Source organism: Manis pentadactyla, chromosome 14 (genome assembly GCF_030020395.1).
Source record: "Manis pentadactyla isolate mManPen7 chromosome 14, mManPen7.hap1, whole genome shotgun sequence".
NCBI classification, from domain to species: Eukaryota; Metazoa; Chordata; class Mammalia; order Pholidota; family Manidae; genus Manis; species Manis pentadactyla.
In genome coordinates this window covers 19,809,333-19,827,468 of record NC_080032.1, presented here as the reverse complement: position 1 = coordinate 19,827,468, position 18,136 = coordinate 19,809,333, and the positions used below count along the sequence as shown (strand labels likewise).

General features: G+C 51.7%; 1 protein-coding gene across 3 annotated transcripts in view; it reads right to left on the bottom strand.

The window, feature by feature from the left end:
- Window positions 1–8,656: 8,656 nt before the first annotated feature.
- Window positions 8,657–18,136, bottom strand: part of RBM19 (RNA binding motif protein 19) — a 129,581-nt gene continuing 120,101 nt past the window's right edge. For all 3 annotated transcript variants that reach the window (XM_036929302.2, XM_036929299.2, XM_036929303.2), the window contains one exon: window positions 8,657–9,050. Coding sequence is in view for 2 of the 3 variants with exons in the window: in XM_036929299.2 (XP_036785194.2) it covers window positions 8,926–9,050 (125 nt within the window). In the remaining variant the exon portion in view is untranslated. The remainder of the gene's footprint in view (window positions 9,051–18,136) is intronic.

Here is an 18,136-nt window from a genome sequence, read left to right as displayed (position 1 = left end):
ATGAATGAATGAGTCAATAAATATACACAGCCCCTCCTTGTACATATGGGACTGATCTCTAGTGGAGGTGATGTTACCAAATCCCAAACTGCCTGCTATGAGGAAGAATATCAAGGGTGGGACATGCAGGTTGTCAAGAAAGGCTTCCCTGAAGAAGTGATGTTTGAGTTGGGATCTGAAGCGCAAGGTAGGCATCAGTTAGGTGAGGAGGACACAGAAAAGCATTTCAGGTAGAGGGAACAGCAGGTGTCAAGACCCTGAGACGGGAGGGAGCACAATAAACTTGTAGAAATGGAGAAGCTAGAGTAGGGATTTTTTTTTAAAGCAGTTAAGAGGTCTTTGGAGCACCACGGGAGGGACACCCCTTCTACATCTTGTATTTACCCACACTCTTCCTCCTTGGACACCTAGAGGACCTGGATTTTGGGTAGGAAGAAAATCCTAGCTTTTAGCTAAACACCCCTGAAGCTTATCCCTGGATTTGCAAGACTCAGCCTTTCCCATCTGGACTCAAATCTTCCAAAGGAGGCCACCAGCAGCCCAAGTTGGAGCTAGTAAGCCCAGCAGCTTCCATTTATGGGCTCTTAGTAAGTGGCTGGCATTGTGCTAAAAGTCTTACAGACACTTTCATCTCAGACCTCAGGACTTCCCTGGCCCATCAAAGAAAACAGCACTAAAGCAGCTATTCTATTTCTTCTTATAGAGCCTGAATGGCAGTTAGATTTTATCTCAGAAGCAATCCTATTTGACTTAATGGCTGCCTAAAGCAGGAAAGATTGTCTTGATTGATTAGTAATGTCTGCTTTGGTATAGGAAGGGAAGTTGTGTAATGTGTGCTACACATTTGCCATCTTGGTTTAGGTAGTGCTGTGGTTGTTTTTTGAAGCTCTCAACTCAGTATTTGAGCCAACTCTTGAAGGTCACCTCCAAACCAACAAGCCTGGGGAAGAGTAGCAGCATTTCCAACAGGGAAAACGTCAAAGAGCAAAATTCTGGAGGGCCACAGGGCTTAGCAAGGAGATGGGGAGAGGGGTGTGTGTGAGCAGGGAGTCACAGCAGATGGGACTTGGAAGAGCAGGTCCGAGACAGGTCATGGAGGATACCCAGTGCTGGCCTAAGGCTATGGGCTGGGACCAATCCAGCTTTTGGAATTGCGTCTCCCTGATGCCAGTCCTGATGCTCAAACACATAACTGGGGTGGTTTTAGCTTGGCAGAGCGCTGACCTGGGTGGGTGTTCACTGCTATGGTTTTGTTCCATTAGACCAGGACAATGGGACCAACTATGGACAAATGTTGGCCCACAGATTATTTTATAAATAAGTGTTAGTTCAATCCAGCTACACCATTTGTTTACATGTTCTTTATGGCTGTTTTCCTCAATTCTGCTACAGTGGCAGAGTGAAGGGAAGTGCAGCAGAGACCACCCAGCCTACAAAACTGAGAATATTCACTATCCAGCCCCTTACAGAGTTTAAGGGCCCCTGCATTGGACAACCAGAGAGATGCTGACACACATCAATGGACAAACAGTGCACAACCAGCATGAGAAGAGACTCACTCCCAGTTGTCCACCCAGACTGCTGGCCCCTGCCAGGCTTCCTCTCCCTGCTGTGACGCAGGAGGCAGAGAAGGCGAAACCCCGGGGGAGTGGCTGTGTCAGTAAGAGATGGAGGAGGACGGGGAAGAAATGCCAGCCTAAGAGCCAGTACTTTGAAGATTGTGGGCACTATTGTACAAGGCACAATATTTCTAAGCCCTCTGGCAACCCTGTGAGCTATCACAACCCACTCTTTGCAGATGTGGAAACTGAGGCACGTGGAAGTGAAGTGACTTGCCCAGGGACGCATGGCAGGTGGTAGAGCTGTGACTCAGACCAGTTTGTCTGACTATAGTCTGTTTTTCTACAAACCTGTCTCTTTAAAAGCTTATGTTTCTTCCACACATGAGCAGTTGAGACTCTGCAGCATTACCCATTGTTCATGTGGGTGGCTACTGGGAGCTCCCTGGGAGTTTTCTCGTTTCTATTATCACGACAGAGTGATTACAATAGGCCAGACACATTATCATACTTGCTTTGTCCTCACAGCAACAGTGTGAGATAGGTCATGTATTACCCCCAGTTTACAGATGGGGACACTGAGGTCCAGACGGGGTCGCAATGTGCCCAAGCTGTCCTTGGGACATGCTGGGATTGGAACCCACTACCTGCCTGTGAGCTTCATTTGCCTTTGGTGAACATCAGTGCTGTCACCTCGCACACGTTGTTTTCATGGTCTGCATTCTCTGGAACGTCCCCATCTGTTATCTTTCATGTGGGGGTGGGGTGCAGGTCATGAGTGGAGTGGGGGGTTACTATCCCTGTTTGCTCAGTGGGGAAACTGAGGCCCAAGGGGGCAGGTGGGCCATCCAGCTGGCACAGTGGGTCTGCCCTCCACAGCCTTCTCCCAAGAGCAGTGCCCAGGTCCCCAGTCCCTCACGCCTGCCCTCCCCAGGCTTGTGCCCACCCCACAGCGAGGGCAGTGACGGGTTTGGGCCGGCTTTCATCTCCATTCTCCAGCCTTGCATCTCGGCTCACTCCCCCTCCCTCCACTTCTCCTCCTGCAGAAGGATGACAAGTGAGAATGCCTGTGACCCAGAGAAATTATCTTCCCTTCTCTTTCACCACATAATTTTCTGCCCTCTCGTCTGGACAAGCCTGGGTGATTTTTAGCTACAAAAAAAGGGGGGAAATTATCATTCAGAAAAAAAAAAAATAGGAGGCTCCTAGCTCTCCGACAGACAGGCTGTCTCCTGGGTGAAAATGAGGATCTCCTGTCGTGTGAATTCTGGGGACTTGACGGGAGGTGTTCACACTTGCAGGGGACTGTGGGTGCTCCAAAGGGTGAGGCCTGTGGCCCCAGCAGGTTCCAGCAGCTTGAGGCACCTATGGGTTTCTCTGGGGGCACCCCAATGCCCATACCTTGAGGACTTGGGGGAAGCAGCATGATCGTGGGTCACCTGGGAGTGCCCAGAATCACCTGGCAACCCAGTGCCCAGGACATGGACAACAGTCTGCCCAGATTGTGGCTTTCTGGAAGTTTCTGTCCCTACCCCACCACACATACACACGCACACTCAGGGCCTGCTCCACAAGTCAGCAGGAAAGGTATTATTGACCTTTGTTTTCATCTTCATCTCATTTTTCTGATTTAAAATTTCAAATGTGATGAGCAAAGGTTTAGCAAGTGAAAGGCTGTTGGTTTTCTCAACCTTATAAATTACTGCTGCTAATGGTTTGGAATCTGTTTTTTCAGACACACACAGGGACACACACACTCCAGTTGTAAGACCAGCAGCACTGGGATCTGAGAGGCCTGTTGTTGCCAGAGTGAGCTGGTCTAATCCTGCCCTGCTGTGTAACCTCGGGTGAGTGACTTGGCCTCTCTGTGTCTGTTTTACCACCTGTAACATGAGGATACTAACAGCACTCAGAACCCTTGTGAGGAGTAATTTAGATAGTTTGCAAACCAAATACAGCTTCTGGTATGACATAAAAACTCCCTTCAAATAGTAGCTGCTGCTGTTATTATTATTAGCTCTGGATGTGCTAAATTGTGCTAATTTGCACTGAAGGGATTGGAGGGGGCGGTGCTCTTATTCAGAGCCTAGAAGCAACCAAGGGATGTTTCTGCAAGGCAACTGTTCTGTACCCTCTTGCAGACACCCTCTCCCCCAGATCCTGGCTGCTACTTTGAGATCACAGCAGGCCTTGGGGGCCTGGCAGAGTCCCTGAAGTTATGCACATGTACACCCCTTTTGCATTCACTAAAAAGTGTTCTTTTCTGGCAAAGATCCTTAGCTGTCATCAGATACTGAAAGTGGTCGTTAACCCAAGAGTTAGGAACTATTTTAAGGCTTACTATGAGCTCTCTGCTTCCTGCAACCTGCTTTTCTGAGAGGGGAAAGCCAGGATGTGAACTCTGTAAGTCAGGGTTCAGGGGACGCCGGGGACCTCAGGAGCCCACTCAGGGGGTCCACATGGCCCTCCCTTTCCCACCTTGTACTTTACGTGACCAGATTTTCTTCATATACCTCAACCCAAACAACAGATCGCGTCTGACTGAATGCAGAGGCTGTGGAAGAATCTCGGTCTTAGATGATTCCAGCATCCAAGAATCTGGGTGTTTTCGATTATGCCAGGCTTCACAGAGATTTGCAGAAATGTAAAACAATGCCACTCATCTCACTGAATCTAGTGTGGCTTTTGGAAAATAATATGAGGTTTCCACCAAATATGTTAATATGTTATTGGGTTTGTTACTGCTTTTAAATCAGTGAAACATTTTAAAATGTTTTACTTTCTAAACAGTAAATATCAATAGGTATTACCCACATAAATTACAGCTTTTTGAGGTCCCTGTTTTTGGAAGATTATAAAGGGGTGGTGAGACTCAGTAGTTTGAGACCTGCTTCTCTGCAGAAACCTACCTGGTTGTGGTAGAAGGGGCTGAGCAGCATCTGATTGTAGCCAAGTCCAACCCACGTGGGTTCTTGCACGTCTCTTAGCTTCTTCCCTGTAAGTCGTCGTGTTTCCGTCTACACAAGGGCCTTGGGATACCTCCTCCAAACTGCCCTGTCCTCAAGTGTTCCAGACAGCAGTAACTCCGACATCAGTCTAACCTTCAGCCTTTATACCACACCAGGAGCTCTTCAGGCACAGAATGACCATGTCCTGGTTGGGAGGCAACTGAGAACACACTACCTGAGAATGTGGCAATTAGATGTTCTCGATTCTTAGTTCTGGGACAGCTACTGTGACACCTGTCTTTTATCATCCTTTTTGGTCTTAGATGATTCCAGCATCCAGGACAGTATGTACATAGTAGGTCTTCAGCAAATGTTTATTGACTGTCACCATGCCATGAGCTCAGACAGAGGGCTGTGTATCGAGCATCTAAGCTACAGAACTGATGCCTTCCCCTTGGGCATGATGGTTTCTCCTTTGGTCCTCAGCTGGGAGTAAGTTCAGGGGGATGGATCAGGGCTGCTCTGCTGCCGGGCTTTCGGCACCAGGCCTCACACATTCATCCCATCCCCTTAAAATATCTTTCAGGCCTCAATCCTAGGATATGTGGAGGTGGTGGCCATTGTATGATTTCTATTTCAGTGTATAACTTTGCTTAACAAGAATTTATGTGGCTGTCTTGAGATAACACAAAACACTGGATAAATGATTTATTTTTCATTTTCTAACATTGTATAAAGAATTTGCACAAAAATAATTTTTCTTTCCTATTCCACAAAACATTTATTTCAGTGTGCCTGAGGCCTGGACAACCAGGGATAGGCACAGGGCCTCTTGAGGGCTTGTGCAGAGACGTGTTCTCCTTCCTGTCCACCAGCTTTCGTTCCTTCCCCACCTGGGTTCAGTGAACCATGAATCAAACTCCAGAAAGCAGTCTTTCTCGAATGGTGGTATCTGTACACCAAACTTGCTTTTGGTTGAAATAAGGATCACATCTAAAATAAGGATCTGTGCCTATATGGATTCATTTCCCATAGCCCTTCCCAATAAATACAGAACTTGAAGTAGTTCCATATTTCATATAAACAGAAATATTCTATATGTAAGTAAACAGTAGATTCTATTTATCATCAAAAGTGGCTCCTCCACACCTGGTGCTCCAATTTAGAATCTCAAGGCTGCTGTTTTTGAACTCAGACTCACCCATATTGTTACTCACTTCTCTCTAGCCCCAATTCCTTACTCTGTGTAATCAGCCCGGGGATGCTTTTGACAACAAACAACAGAAAAAACCAACTAACTTTATTGTAAACAAATGGGGTCCATTCTTTGAATGTAATGAAAAATCTGGAGTGAGGTGGCTGGCATTGACTACATGGCTCCTTTGTCTTTGTGATGCTCTCAGCCTTTCCCTCGAGGTTGCAAAATAGCTGCTGCAGTTCCAGGCATTATATCTGAGTTAAAGGCACCAAGAAGTGGGGAAGAGAAAGGGCCTGCACTTTCACTTTTTGTTCAGGAAAACAACAACTTTCTTTGAAAGTTTCCAGCAGATTTCTGCTTAGGTCTGATCAGCTAGAACTGTCTCAGACACCTCTAGCTGTAGAGGGCCTGGGGGAGCAAGTGGAAGGCAGCACAGATGAAGGAATCGGACAGCTGGTTTCCCCACATTGTCTGCCACATCCTGTTTTTACCCCATCTCCCATACTTCACTGTTGCCTCATTTATGTCTTTCCTGTTTGAATGAGTGGCAAGCCCTCTGCACTTGCCTCTATGTGCTTAAATATCTCAAGTCCATTCTTTACATTACCCACTATGTTCCAGAAATCTGGCCAACTTTAAATCCTCAAACACAATGCCTGCCTGCCTCTGGCCCTCTGCTCTTGATTGTCATCCAAGTGGCTGCTTGCCTTACTTCCATTTTCGGCATGCATGGGTGGCTTCTTTGGTGTCTTCAAGCCTTGGCTTAAATGTCACTTCCTTAGAGTGGCCTTCCCAGACCACCTAACCGAAGTTGGTCCTTTCTCTGGCCTTCATTCCTACTTGAAATGATACATTTACCTGTTCCTGGTTTATCACCTCTTTTCCCATGTGACCTAAGGAGGTAAGAACCTTCTGTCCTAGCAGTACATGCTGCTGCAGAGCTCAGGGCTAGGCTCTTGATAAATGTTTGTTGAATGAATAAGGGAAAGGAAAAAAAATAGGTGATAGCCTCAAATTGCTAGTAGATATTGTCAAGTGGGGACTATGGCTCAAGCCCAGAACTTTCAATGTGTGTAGCAGCATTCTTGTTAGGAGTAAGATGCATGTGTATGAGCATGTGCGTGCGCGCGTACACACACACACACACACACAAATGAAACAAAACAAGTAGTACAAGAACTTGAGGCGTAATACAAATAAAGAAGCTTGCGTGTTTCTGCCCGCCTTTCTGCTGCATTCCTGTCTTGATGACCACAAGGCTAGCTAGGATGGCATCAGTGGGCAGATAACAGAGCTAATCATGGCAGCAATTCCCTTATTTTTAGGTCCAAATGTATTTCTTTCCACATGGGCCCAGTGTTGCTAGCTCACGAGCCATAGCATGGAGGTGGCGGGCTCTATTTCACACATAATGCACACCTGCACCTTGGTTTGAGAAAAGCCCAGGTTGAAATCTGCCCAGCCCGGCCTGAGGGTCTCAGAGCTCGTGTGGTTACCTACCCGTGATGGCCGCTATGGGTGCCCTTTCTCCATCCTGGCAACCTCCCACCTTGATGCCCCCTTCTGAAAGGTCATCTCCACTAACCTTAACCCCTCAAGGCCAGGGACCGTGCTTCTCATCTCTGTCACCCTAGTGCCCAGCACCTGGCAGGTGCTTATTAAATGCTTGCTGCCTTCATGTCTGAACCCCACCTTCTTCGGATCTTCTGGACGACTCTGTACCTCCTGTGTAAAGTTTACAATTCATTCTTTGTCTTATTAACCCGCATCCTCTTTAAAGCTTTTTTTAGCACAGAGTCTATGGCTTTGCCCCTCAGGCTCTGCCCTGTGCCTGGCCCATCACTGAGCTCTGCAAACATCTGTTACTGAGTTAAGATCCTTCAGAAGGGGTGTGTGTGTGTGTGGGGCACACTTTCAGAATCCTGAGTGCAAAGTTCCTATTTCCATAATGCAGAGCAAAGTGAATGGTTGCTTTTTGTAAAAGGTTAGAAAGAAGCATAAGGATGTCTCCCTCCGCCCCCTGCCTTTTGCCTCTGAAGAGTCTGGATTTGAGACTATCAGTTACACAGGAAGAGAGACATGAGAGAACCAAGTGGGTGGAGAGACAAACAGTAATCAGAGTCTCAGAGGCACCACTGCAGTCACTGCACAGCCCTCAGGTAGAACCCCAGACTGCTCTTATCTTCCTTCCTAGACAAGCAGTCAGGACATCTCTCCGTGCACGATGCCCAGCCCTTGTCGACTGCTGGGTTTTATCTATCCAACCAGAGTTGCACCTCTGGGGCATTCCCCAAACCCAAATTCTGCTCTGGCCCCAAGTTTCAAGCATCCTCAGCTGGAACCATCTCATGTGGGACCAGGTGAGCCTCCTGCACAGAATGCAGACACTGCCCACTTCACAGAAGGGTGCGGGGGGCTCCAGGCGAAGTACACAGGAGGTGAGTCTGGCCAGGCAGCAAACAGCAGGGACCTCGGTAGCACGTCCCCTTTCAAGGACAGGAGGGTGACCATCTGGGCCTCGAATGGAGTCCATGGAGGAGGCTCCGGCCTTTTCTCTCCAGCAATGCTGTTATCAGAACCAGAAGAGGGAATGTGAATAGAGGCGCCAGAGAGATCCACCCCCCACTGCTGTTTCCAGGCGACACACAGGCTGTCGCGGTCGTTGTCATACAAACCCTTTCCCCGTAAGACGGCAGGTCCCACAGGGAGAAGGGGTGAAGTGGAATATTTTATCAGCCGTGTACATATGTAACCAGAAATGGGGCTGAAAAGCAAAACCTCGTTTCCCTGAATAGGGGGAAAGGAGGAGGGGGTGGAGAGGGCTGGTGGAGGTGGAGGGAAGGGACTTATCTCTCCGAGGTTAACAGCAAGAACATGGCTGTGACCACGGATTTCACCTTCCATGTTGTCAAGGAGGAAGGAGCTCACAGAGGGCTGATCTGGGGATGAAGTTTAAAAGGCACCTTGCTTTTGTATTTAGAAATAACAATCTAATATACATATAGGTGAAGAAAAAAAATGAAACATGTTTAAGAACTGCGCAGGAAAAACAGCCAGATTTTTTGTTCACGGGCCTGCTATGTGGTGTCACTCTGTTTGGCAAAGTTTTGCTCCTGTGGGGAACAAAGTCCTACGTGCTGGCTTCCTGGAGATTGAAGTTCCAAGTTCATTCTGCAGCACAGGCAGATCGGTGTGGTGCTTGGTTGGAGGAAGTCTGGCTTCAGCCTTGGGATCTGAAGAGGCAGGAGGTTATCCAGGTACATGGGGTGCAAGGTATAACCTCTCCTCTGCTCTGCAAAAGGCAGCCATCTCTCTCTTGCCCTGGTGAGGCCGTCATCTGAGCATCTGAAGAATGAGGTAAGAAAGTAATGTGGTGAACACCTGCTTTGCCTCAGATTTAGCGCCAAAGTAACCAACCTTGCAGAGAGTCACCAGCCCACTTGTCCAGGGAAAGCGACTGCTCATGAGGTGCATCCCGAAGGAGACTGGTTTATCTGTGCTGCTTGGTCTGTTGGGCTAGCTAGGGGTCCTGGGGGGAGAAGGCAGACACACACGCTGTCTGGGAGGCAGGAGTGAGGCGTTCTTCTGGCCCGTGGCCTGCATGCAAGGTATTTTTCTGGCCCCTGGCCTGTGTGCACGTTTCCAAAGAACAGGGCACAGAAATGATCAGACGCAAAGACCGCACAGCTTCCAGCAGCTCTGCTCAGACTCTCAGGGTGGGTCACTCAGAAGTTTGTGAGATTATTAAAGTTAAGGATAGAGGGATGGAGTGAGAGAGAGAGAGACAGAGAGAGGGGAGAGAGGGAGAAAGAGGTGAGAAACGCAAGAACCCATCTGGGCAATGCATCACATTGAAATTGCCCCGCATTAAAAATTCACCAGCCAGTGAATTTTCAAGGGATTTGCAGTAATTAGATGACAAAATGCTGGCAAATCTCAGGCTTGCCAAAGATGTTACTCAGGGGTCAAAGACTCGACACTTTCGGCTGGGTAATTTGTAAGTGTCAATCACTTGCAGCCATCAGAGAGCAGGCAGCGATCTAACGGCTGCATTCTAACTAAGGCAGGCGCGGCCTTCAGCCGCTGTCTGCCAGCAAATCCCCAGACCCCGGGGCCGCTTGCTCGGGCGCAGAGGGCGGCTGCGGCTTGCCTGGGGCTTGGAGACATGCTGGCCAGCCCAAGTTTCCAACTTCTTGTTTGATTTTATTCTCCTTCATCCTTTTCAGAAGGCAGGGTCTTGCCAAGCTGGACATCCCTCAGTTGTGGAGAGAGTCCTGTGGCTGGTAGAAATGGGGGCCCTCTGCGTTTGTGTAGGAGGGTGATCCCCAGACCTGGGGCCTTGGTCTTCTCATCTGTGCAGTGGGGTAAGAAGACTTACCTCACGGGGCTGCCCTGACTTTAGGAGGGAGAACCTGCTAACAGATCCACTTGCCCAGTATTGACATGCCTCTGCCCCGGTCTCCGTGGACTCAGCAGAGACCAAATAACGCACCTGCTGTCATAGAACATTCTGGTTGGGGGAAGGCAGAGAAAGGACAATAAACTAATTAACAGATAGCATGCCAGAGGACGGGAAGGCTAGGAAGAAAGTGAGACTGAGTTGGGGGACAGAGCGCGTCCTAGGCCACCACGCTGTGCACCGTGGAAGGGAAGGCCTCTTGGATGAGTCCCACCAAGGCCTGGAGAAAACCTGGGCAAGAGACTGCTCGACAGAGGATGGGGAAGGCCCAGCCCTGGGGCCTGAGGGCTGTGGGACAAAGCAGGTGGGGTACAGTGGGGTATGGCCCCCTCAAGCCTCTGATGCTCATTGAGGCCCACAAAGCTGGACTCTTGGTAGCCCAGTCAGGACGGCCCCTAGTCTGATCTGATCCCAGAGTCCGATCGGGTAGAGAGCGCACCGGGGGAATGCCTAAACATGGTGTCTGCCCAGGCATATGATAGGGTCACAACAGCAGCGGACCCAGGACTCCCGGAGCACGGACGGAGACGGTGCCCCAGATGATGGGCGTGGAGGGGCTGTCCATTGGGGTATTTTATGGAAAGAGCACTGGCTTTGGAGTCAGACAGACCCTAGGCCCTCCCTGAAGCCTGACTCTGCTGTTTCCAAGCTGTGTAACCCTGAGCAAGTCACTACACCTCTCTGGGCCTGTTTCTGCTTCTGGAAAATGGGCATATGAGCCCTTCTCACAGTTGTGGAAGGCATCATTAAGACTCTGGCTTGAGAGGTTCACAGTACAGCTCCCGTCAACGGAAGATGATCAGACTCTGGCTGCCCGCTTAGGAGGATCCCAATCAGTGAAAGAATTCTGGGGCAGGCGGAACTATATACTTAAGGAGATGAAGTAGGGGTAACTCCTTGCTTTAAAAGGCACTGTAATAGGGTGCTTTTGTATACTTTGCTGCCCAGTTTGCAAAATGAATGCCCAGAGTGGACTCCAGGTGCTGGGTGCACTTAGGCATTTGGCGAACTCTTACTGGGTCTTGGGAGGGGCCAGGGCTAGTATCTGTAAATCACTTTCTCCCCTGAACTCTTCCTTTCTGCACTTTACTGTTGGTGGGGGCAGGGCACGGTGCTGGAGTATTTATTCCCCTCACTGCCTCCCTCCTGGGCCTCGGTCTCCATCCCAGCGAGCCTTGGCTGCAGGTTTAACTGCACTGTGAAACTGCTCAAGGGGAAAATGAGAAACTACCCAGTGTTTCATGGAAGGCAGTGGCTGGCCTCCTGAGCTCGCTGGCCGACCCTCACCAGCCTGCGAGAGCGGAGAGTAACAGGGAGCCCGCGGCACCCATCGCTGTGCCTTCCTACATGTGGGAGGTGGGGGGGCTGCTCAGGATGCAAGTAAAAATTAGGAGCAGTGCAAGCCAGCCCTCCTACCCGAGACCCCGGTGAACATCGCCCATCCCTGCAGTGTAGACAGGGCTTGGGAGCTGACCCAGCATCTGCTCAAGAACCAAAGGGACTGAGAAAAGTACTAAGAATACAAACAAGCACCATCTCAGGGGCAGCTGTTTACTGAGCACGCACTACGTGCCAGGCACTGTGCTGAGGCCCCTGGCAAGGTGGTCTCAGCTTGTCACAAAACCCCAGTGACATCAGTAGCATGACTGTCACCTGTCAGCAGGGCCACCCCTGGGCTGTGACCTCCTCTCCTCCCTGGGTCATACAGGCTGCAGTTATAAGCTACCTGCTTGTTGTCCCGCATCAGATGAAGAGCTGGGTGGTGGGCAGCGCCCGGAGGCTGTTGAATACGCACCCTGGCTGCTGTTTGGGCCCATGGCAGAGGTGGCAGCCTGCGCTGGGCACAAAGCCTCCTGAAGGCTAAGACTAAGCTCCAGATGACCACATGGACACACGCTCATGCTCCATTGGAGCCGGGAGCCCCCTGTGCTCCCAGGGCATACCCCGAACTCAGTATTCTCAGTCTGGCATAATGGCCTGAACCCATCTGCTCCCCTCCCAGCCTGTGGGCTCGGAGGGGCAGGAGGTGTGTCTGCCCCTTCCCTGAGAACCTCAGGGCCCGGAGCGGTGCCAGAGGATGTTCTGCTGAGTGAGCAAACGCACAGGGTCCTCTCACTGGCCTCCATGGGCGGCCTGGTGCTCGGCGTTGGACATCAGGGAGACCTGCACGAACACCGCTCCAGCCTCTTCCGCAGCAGGTGGTGAAGGTCCAGTATTGATCTTGACTTAATCTTATTTTGGAATCCCTAGGGCCTAGAACTCAGCTCTTGAAGCCAGCTGAGTCATTAGGACGCAGACCCCAGCCCTGAGATCTCTCAAAGATAGCAGGGTGAGCCCCCAGTTTCTCACCTCCCTACTCTGGGGTGACCACTGTCCCCAACAGAACTGCCTCTGCCTCTGGAGACAGAACACCATCCTCACTGGGAGCTGGAGGGGCTGATGCAGCTCCCACACCACCGTGAGGACGGGGTGGGAGGACGAAGGTCAAGGGTGCGGGAGGATGTATTCTCTCCGGACCCCCCACAAGCTCCTGTTGGAAGTCCAACACTCCTCCTGGGGCTTGAGGGAGAGGGACAGCTCTGGCCGCCAGCAGCCCGCAGCCGGGAGCTGGGGGGGTTTCCAGCCCACAGGGACTCCAAAGCCTTCCCCGCCTTCTCAAGGAGCAGGGCTGCATTTCCACATCTGGAAGGCCAGAGGCAGAGGCACATCCAGTGCAGCCTGGAGGTGAGGAGCACAGACCTGAGCCGCAGGCTCCACCAGGAGCTGTGTGGTCTTGGGCAAGGTGCCTAACCTCTCTGTGTTTAGGCTTCCTCACTGGAGTTGAGGATGGTGAAAATGGTGCCCATTTGGAGAGGATGGAAGAATGAATCTGTGGGGGGGGGGGGGGCTATGGTAACGATGTCACTGTATCAGGAGGGTGGACAAGCTGAGACTAGAAAGGAAGAGGCCAAGGCCTTAGGGAATCCCAAGGTGGGTGTTCCTGCCATCCAGAGAGGTCAGGCAACCTGGGTCCAAGGTCACAAAGCAGGCCCCCTGCCCTCAGGCTGCAGGGAGGCTATACACCCACCAGAAGTGCTCAGAACAGGGTGCTGTCTCTCCAGGACCATGTCTCCCTCCCTTGTGGACGAGGGTCGTGGTCCTCCTGGAATGGTGTGCCCCAGGCAACCCATCTGTCCTGGGCTGCCAGTTGTGGTCAGGTGAGCCAGAGAGAAAAGCCACCCAGCTCTCAAGCTGGGATGCAGAGGAAACTGCAGGGGCCCCCAGTGCCAGCCGGATGCCAGGTGGGCACCAGCACCTCTGGAGAGCTGCCCCCCCCAGCCCTCGCTACCCTCCTCACGCTGCAGCCTTCCTTCCTGCACCCGAGGGCACTGGCTGCACCCACACTGTCTGGCCACCCCTCGACAGTTAGTGGCTGCAGGCCACCTTGCCGCCTGCAGCTGTCAGGCTTTCCAATCCTGGTCACGTCGTGCCCGCACCTGCTGCTGCTGCATGCCACTGCCACTCTCCTTCTCGGGACCCAGTTTGGGGTGAAAGCCCTTGCTTACTAGTCAATCTGGGTCCCACTTACTGTGAATTACCAGGCCTGATTGATATTCATGAGTGGATACATCAGAAACCTCAGCTGCCACGTGACTCTGCCTTGGGGAAGAGGCTATTCTGAGGATGCAGGGACCTGAGCAGTCCAGACACGCAGCAGTGGCCCCCAGCTGGGGACAGCGGGGCGCCCTGGGAGTGGCCCCTGACTGACAGTGGCTCATTCCCAGCAGTGGTTGGGACTGGGAGATGCCAGCAGGGGGTGGAAGGGGTGGCCAGGGCTGGGGAGGTCAGGCTGGGCTCCCAGTACCCCCTGCCAGAACCTCCTTTTCCCCTTTGCTTGGCTACCTCCTACTCCCCTGCAGCTGGGACATCGCTTCTTGAAGACACCTTCCCAGCACCCCCTCTGGGTCCGGCTCCCCACTATTATTCTCATGCAGCACTGTGTTGTCTCTGCACACATGCCTCAAAGCCACTGCAGCCTGCAATCTCATTTCTGTGTCGGGCTGAGTTCCATGGGGGCCCGGGCTTGCACCCTCGGCTCACCGTCCAGGGCCTGGCACAGGGCAGCCTCCAGGAAACTTGGTGGGATGAGCAGCGCAGTGTTTCCCATGGGCTGGGCCCTGGGCTGTGGCTCAGCTCACACCTCCAGGGGTCTTGTAAACCCCTGGGAGGTCTACTTTGTTTTCAGAGAAAGCAGAAGCAGAGATTTGGAACCCAGGAAGGACTTACGCTGGGGTATTCTCAAGCCCATGCTTCTGGGGGCTCCACCTCTCAGCCCAGGGGCTCAGGTTTCGGGGAAGTACCCTCGTCTTCAGGGTCCAGTGGATTTTGCTCTAGAAGCTGAGACTCCCAGGCAAGATGCAGTCACAGCAAATATTTGACAGCTCAGTGGAAATGTCTGCACTGCCCCCTGCCCATCGCCCTCCCCACCTTCACTCTGAAAACTGCTTTGCCCAGTGGGAGCTGAAAGGATAGGCATATGTCTGTTCTTCTGTGTCAATCACCAACCCCGGCTCAAGAGAGAGGCAGGAATTGGGTTTGCTTTTCAGACACTAGAAAGTTCAAGTTTGGGCTTCTCCCAGGAGGACCTGCTCTTCAATCCCCCCGAACCCAGGCAGCACCAGCTAGGTGATGAGGTGGGGTGGCTGCCTGTCCCCGATCCAGTGCTGCAAAGCCAGGGCCCAGAGGCCTACAGATTGGAGAGGTGCCACAAGTCAGAGAAATGTGACTAAATCCCAAACACTGATTTCTAAGTTCTAACGTTTCCCAGAGAAAATAGGGTTTGAATGGACAGTCTTGGGAACTGGAATGAGCCAGATGGGGCTGTTAAGGAACCCTGGGGCACCTTTTAAAGGGGTGTGAACCCATTTCTAGTCCAGGCCATCCTGAGCAGGTGCACGTGGATGCGCAGGGATGGCTGCTTTCCTTGGGGGTTGGGGTTGAGACTGCCCAGCAGAGCGTGTCTGCTGGTGACCCCTGGGACATCCTGGGGGGTGCCTGGCTGTGATGATCAAGCAGGACAGACCGGAGCATGGAGGAAGGGAATTCAAAGAGCACAGAAGCTTCCAGCAGGAGGGAATTAACTCGAGGGTTTACTCACACCTGGGGGCTTGATGGGCACCATCTGGGCCCATTGGCAGTGAGAATGCTCTTGATGTGAGAACACAAGCCATCGGGGAGGCTGGACCCACCTGCCTGGCTAGAATTTATCTGGTTTTGGCAAGGAGTCCCTAAGTGTCTCGTTTCTCAAGAGGCCAGACTTGGGTGACCTGGATTCCCGCAAATACTTAGTGGGTGCCACCCACTTGTGGATACTGCTGTGAACAAGACCCAGTCCCTTCCTCAAAGGGCTTCCAGTGAGTGACAGGGCACGCAGCCTGCAGTGAGGGAAGCAGTGCGGCACTGACAAACCCACGGAGAGCAAGTGGCACCCCAGGAACAGCACCAAGGCTTGGAGGAAGTGATGTCTAGGCCTAAGGATGAGCAGGTGGCAACCAGGAGAGACGGAAGGAAGGCCATCCCCATAAACTAGGCAAGAGACGGGGCGGGGGCTACGATGTGCCCGAGAAGGGGGATGGAGGAGTACAGCACACTGCACCACGGCCCCAGTTTTCACCCATTCCACCCCCGCATCCACGCCCCTGACAGTCCCTGCCTTCCTGACTCTGGGCTCTGCCATGTATGTGACTTGCTCTGGCCAGCGGGGAAGCAACAAACGTGTTTGTGTCAGCAGCAAGACCCACGCGTTTCTTTGGGGTTTTTCACTGACAAGTGCTTGCGTCTGAGATAGTGGACCTTAAACATTTCCCGGTTAAGAATCCATGGGGTTATCATATACTTTCGGACCTTTGACAGGGTTAGTTCTAAAGTCGACTCAAAAGGTGGAAATCAGGGACAGTCAACTTCATCTTGAAAATGCCCCAGGAAGTCCCAGGCAGCAGCCTGACTACCTTTGGCAGCAGAGGCTGTTAGCTCTTCCCATGCTCCTCCTGCCTCCTGCAGAATGAGAGCCTCCGTGGTGGGGCGCCTGGCCTTTGGGAAGAAATACAGAGATTTCCCAGCACCTTTCCTGGGAAGGTCCGGCCCCGTGGTTTCTGTACTGGCCAGAGGGATGTGGGCAGATGTGAGACGTGCATGCTGTGTCCTTGAAGGGCCCACTGGGCCCTCTCCTTGCCCTTCCCTCTCCTGCGGGCGGGGTCCTGGCACTGCGCGGGGCTGTCTTGGGCTGTGTAGAGGGGCAGAAGAGCAACAGTTCAGAGGGAACCAGGTCCCTGCTCAGGTGGGCCCTGCTTTCCTTCTGTCAACTGAGAGAGAAATTAACCTCCATCTTATTTTCAGACCCAAAAGTTTCAGACCTTGACATTTGGGTTTGTCACAGTAGTGGAAACACAGTACAAACAACACATGGCCTCTCTGGGAGGCCAGCACAGCACTGTTCCCCCACTTTGAAGCAGACCTGTTCTTTGGTTGAGCACCGGACGAAGGCGTTGTCTTGCACTGCAGGCCTACAAGCTACCTCAAAGCCTGAAACTGTTGCAGTCAGATGCTTATACCACAAGGATGGGCACCCAAACCTAAGAATCGAAAATACTGAAAGCGGGAGGCACTCTGGACTCAACCCATTCATTCCAGATTGTGGGAAATGAAACTTGAGAACCATAGACCCAGTGCTTTCGGCTGTGGCATGTGGCGTGCCACACGTCACGCTTCCTTCCTTCTTCCACAAAGCCAAGAGGGAAGGGAGGATGTCTCAGACTGTGGTGCTGTGGCCAAGTGTCACTGCCTGGAGACAGGGGCCTGCCTGAAGGCCGCTTAGCCCGTGGTTCAATGTTTGCAGCCCTCAGCACATCTGGACTCACAATCCTCGTGACACTGGTGAGCTGGTACTACTGTTCTCAGTTGACAAATGAGGACACTGAGGCACGGAGAGGTCAAGGAGCTGGATCAAGGTCACACAGCAGGTAAGCGGCAGAACTGGGATTCAAGCCCAGGGAGCCTGGCTCTGGTCTGTGTGGGGGCAGTGTGGCTGGGTGGGAAGTTCACAGAATGCGGAGTTCAGCCATGTGTGATTTTGTAGAAGCCACTTGCCCTTCCAGTGTCTAGCCTTCTGAGCTGTATTGCAGGGGCTTGCTTTAGATCAGGACTTGTCAGACTTGATGTAAAGGGCCAAAGGGTAAATATTTTAGGCTTTGCAGGTCAGACGATCTCTTCTGCAATTACTCAACTCTGCTGCTACAACAGGACACCAGCCATAGACAGTATGCCAATAAACCAGTGGGTGAGGCTGTGTGCCAATAAAACTTTATTTACACAAACAGACAGCAGCTAGATCTGGTCCCCAGGCTGCACTCTGCCAACCCCTGGTTTAAATCATTCATGTCTCTTCTTTACCACTTCTGTTTTATTGTATCCATGTTCCTAATAATTTTCTTTACACCAACTCACTATTTTTGACCTCCTCCTTAGAGTGGGGCAAAATCATAGTTTAGATGATCTAGCTGTGTATTTATAATAGACATGTGAAAATAAACTCGATTAAAAATGAAAGTTTGCTTGTGGGTCGCCTAAAACCACCTCATGTACCACAGAAGCCCTGTGTTCCATGCCTTGTGAGACATTTCTGCAAACTGCTGCGGCAGGGGCTAAGTATGTGGGGCCAGGCCACACCCTGACTTAGAATGGGGCAGTTCTGCTTTCTCTCTTTCCTACTTTGGGGTTCTGCGTAAGACTCTTCTTTGGAAAAATGGGCCCTGTGGCCAAAAGAGTTTGGAACCATCTAGAAGAAGCTTACAAAATGAACTTGACATGTCTGAGCTTTGAGCCAGGATTTCCTGGCTCTGCCTACACAGGGCTGTGAGTTCCCCATATTGCTTTTTAGATAAACCAAAAAACCAAAGAAGATGATTTCCCATTATGCCTCTGGTCCAGCCTCTCC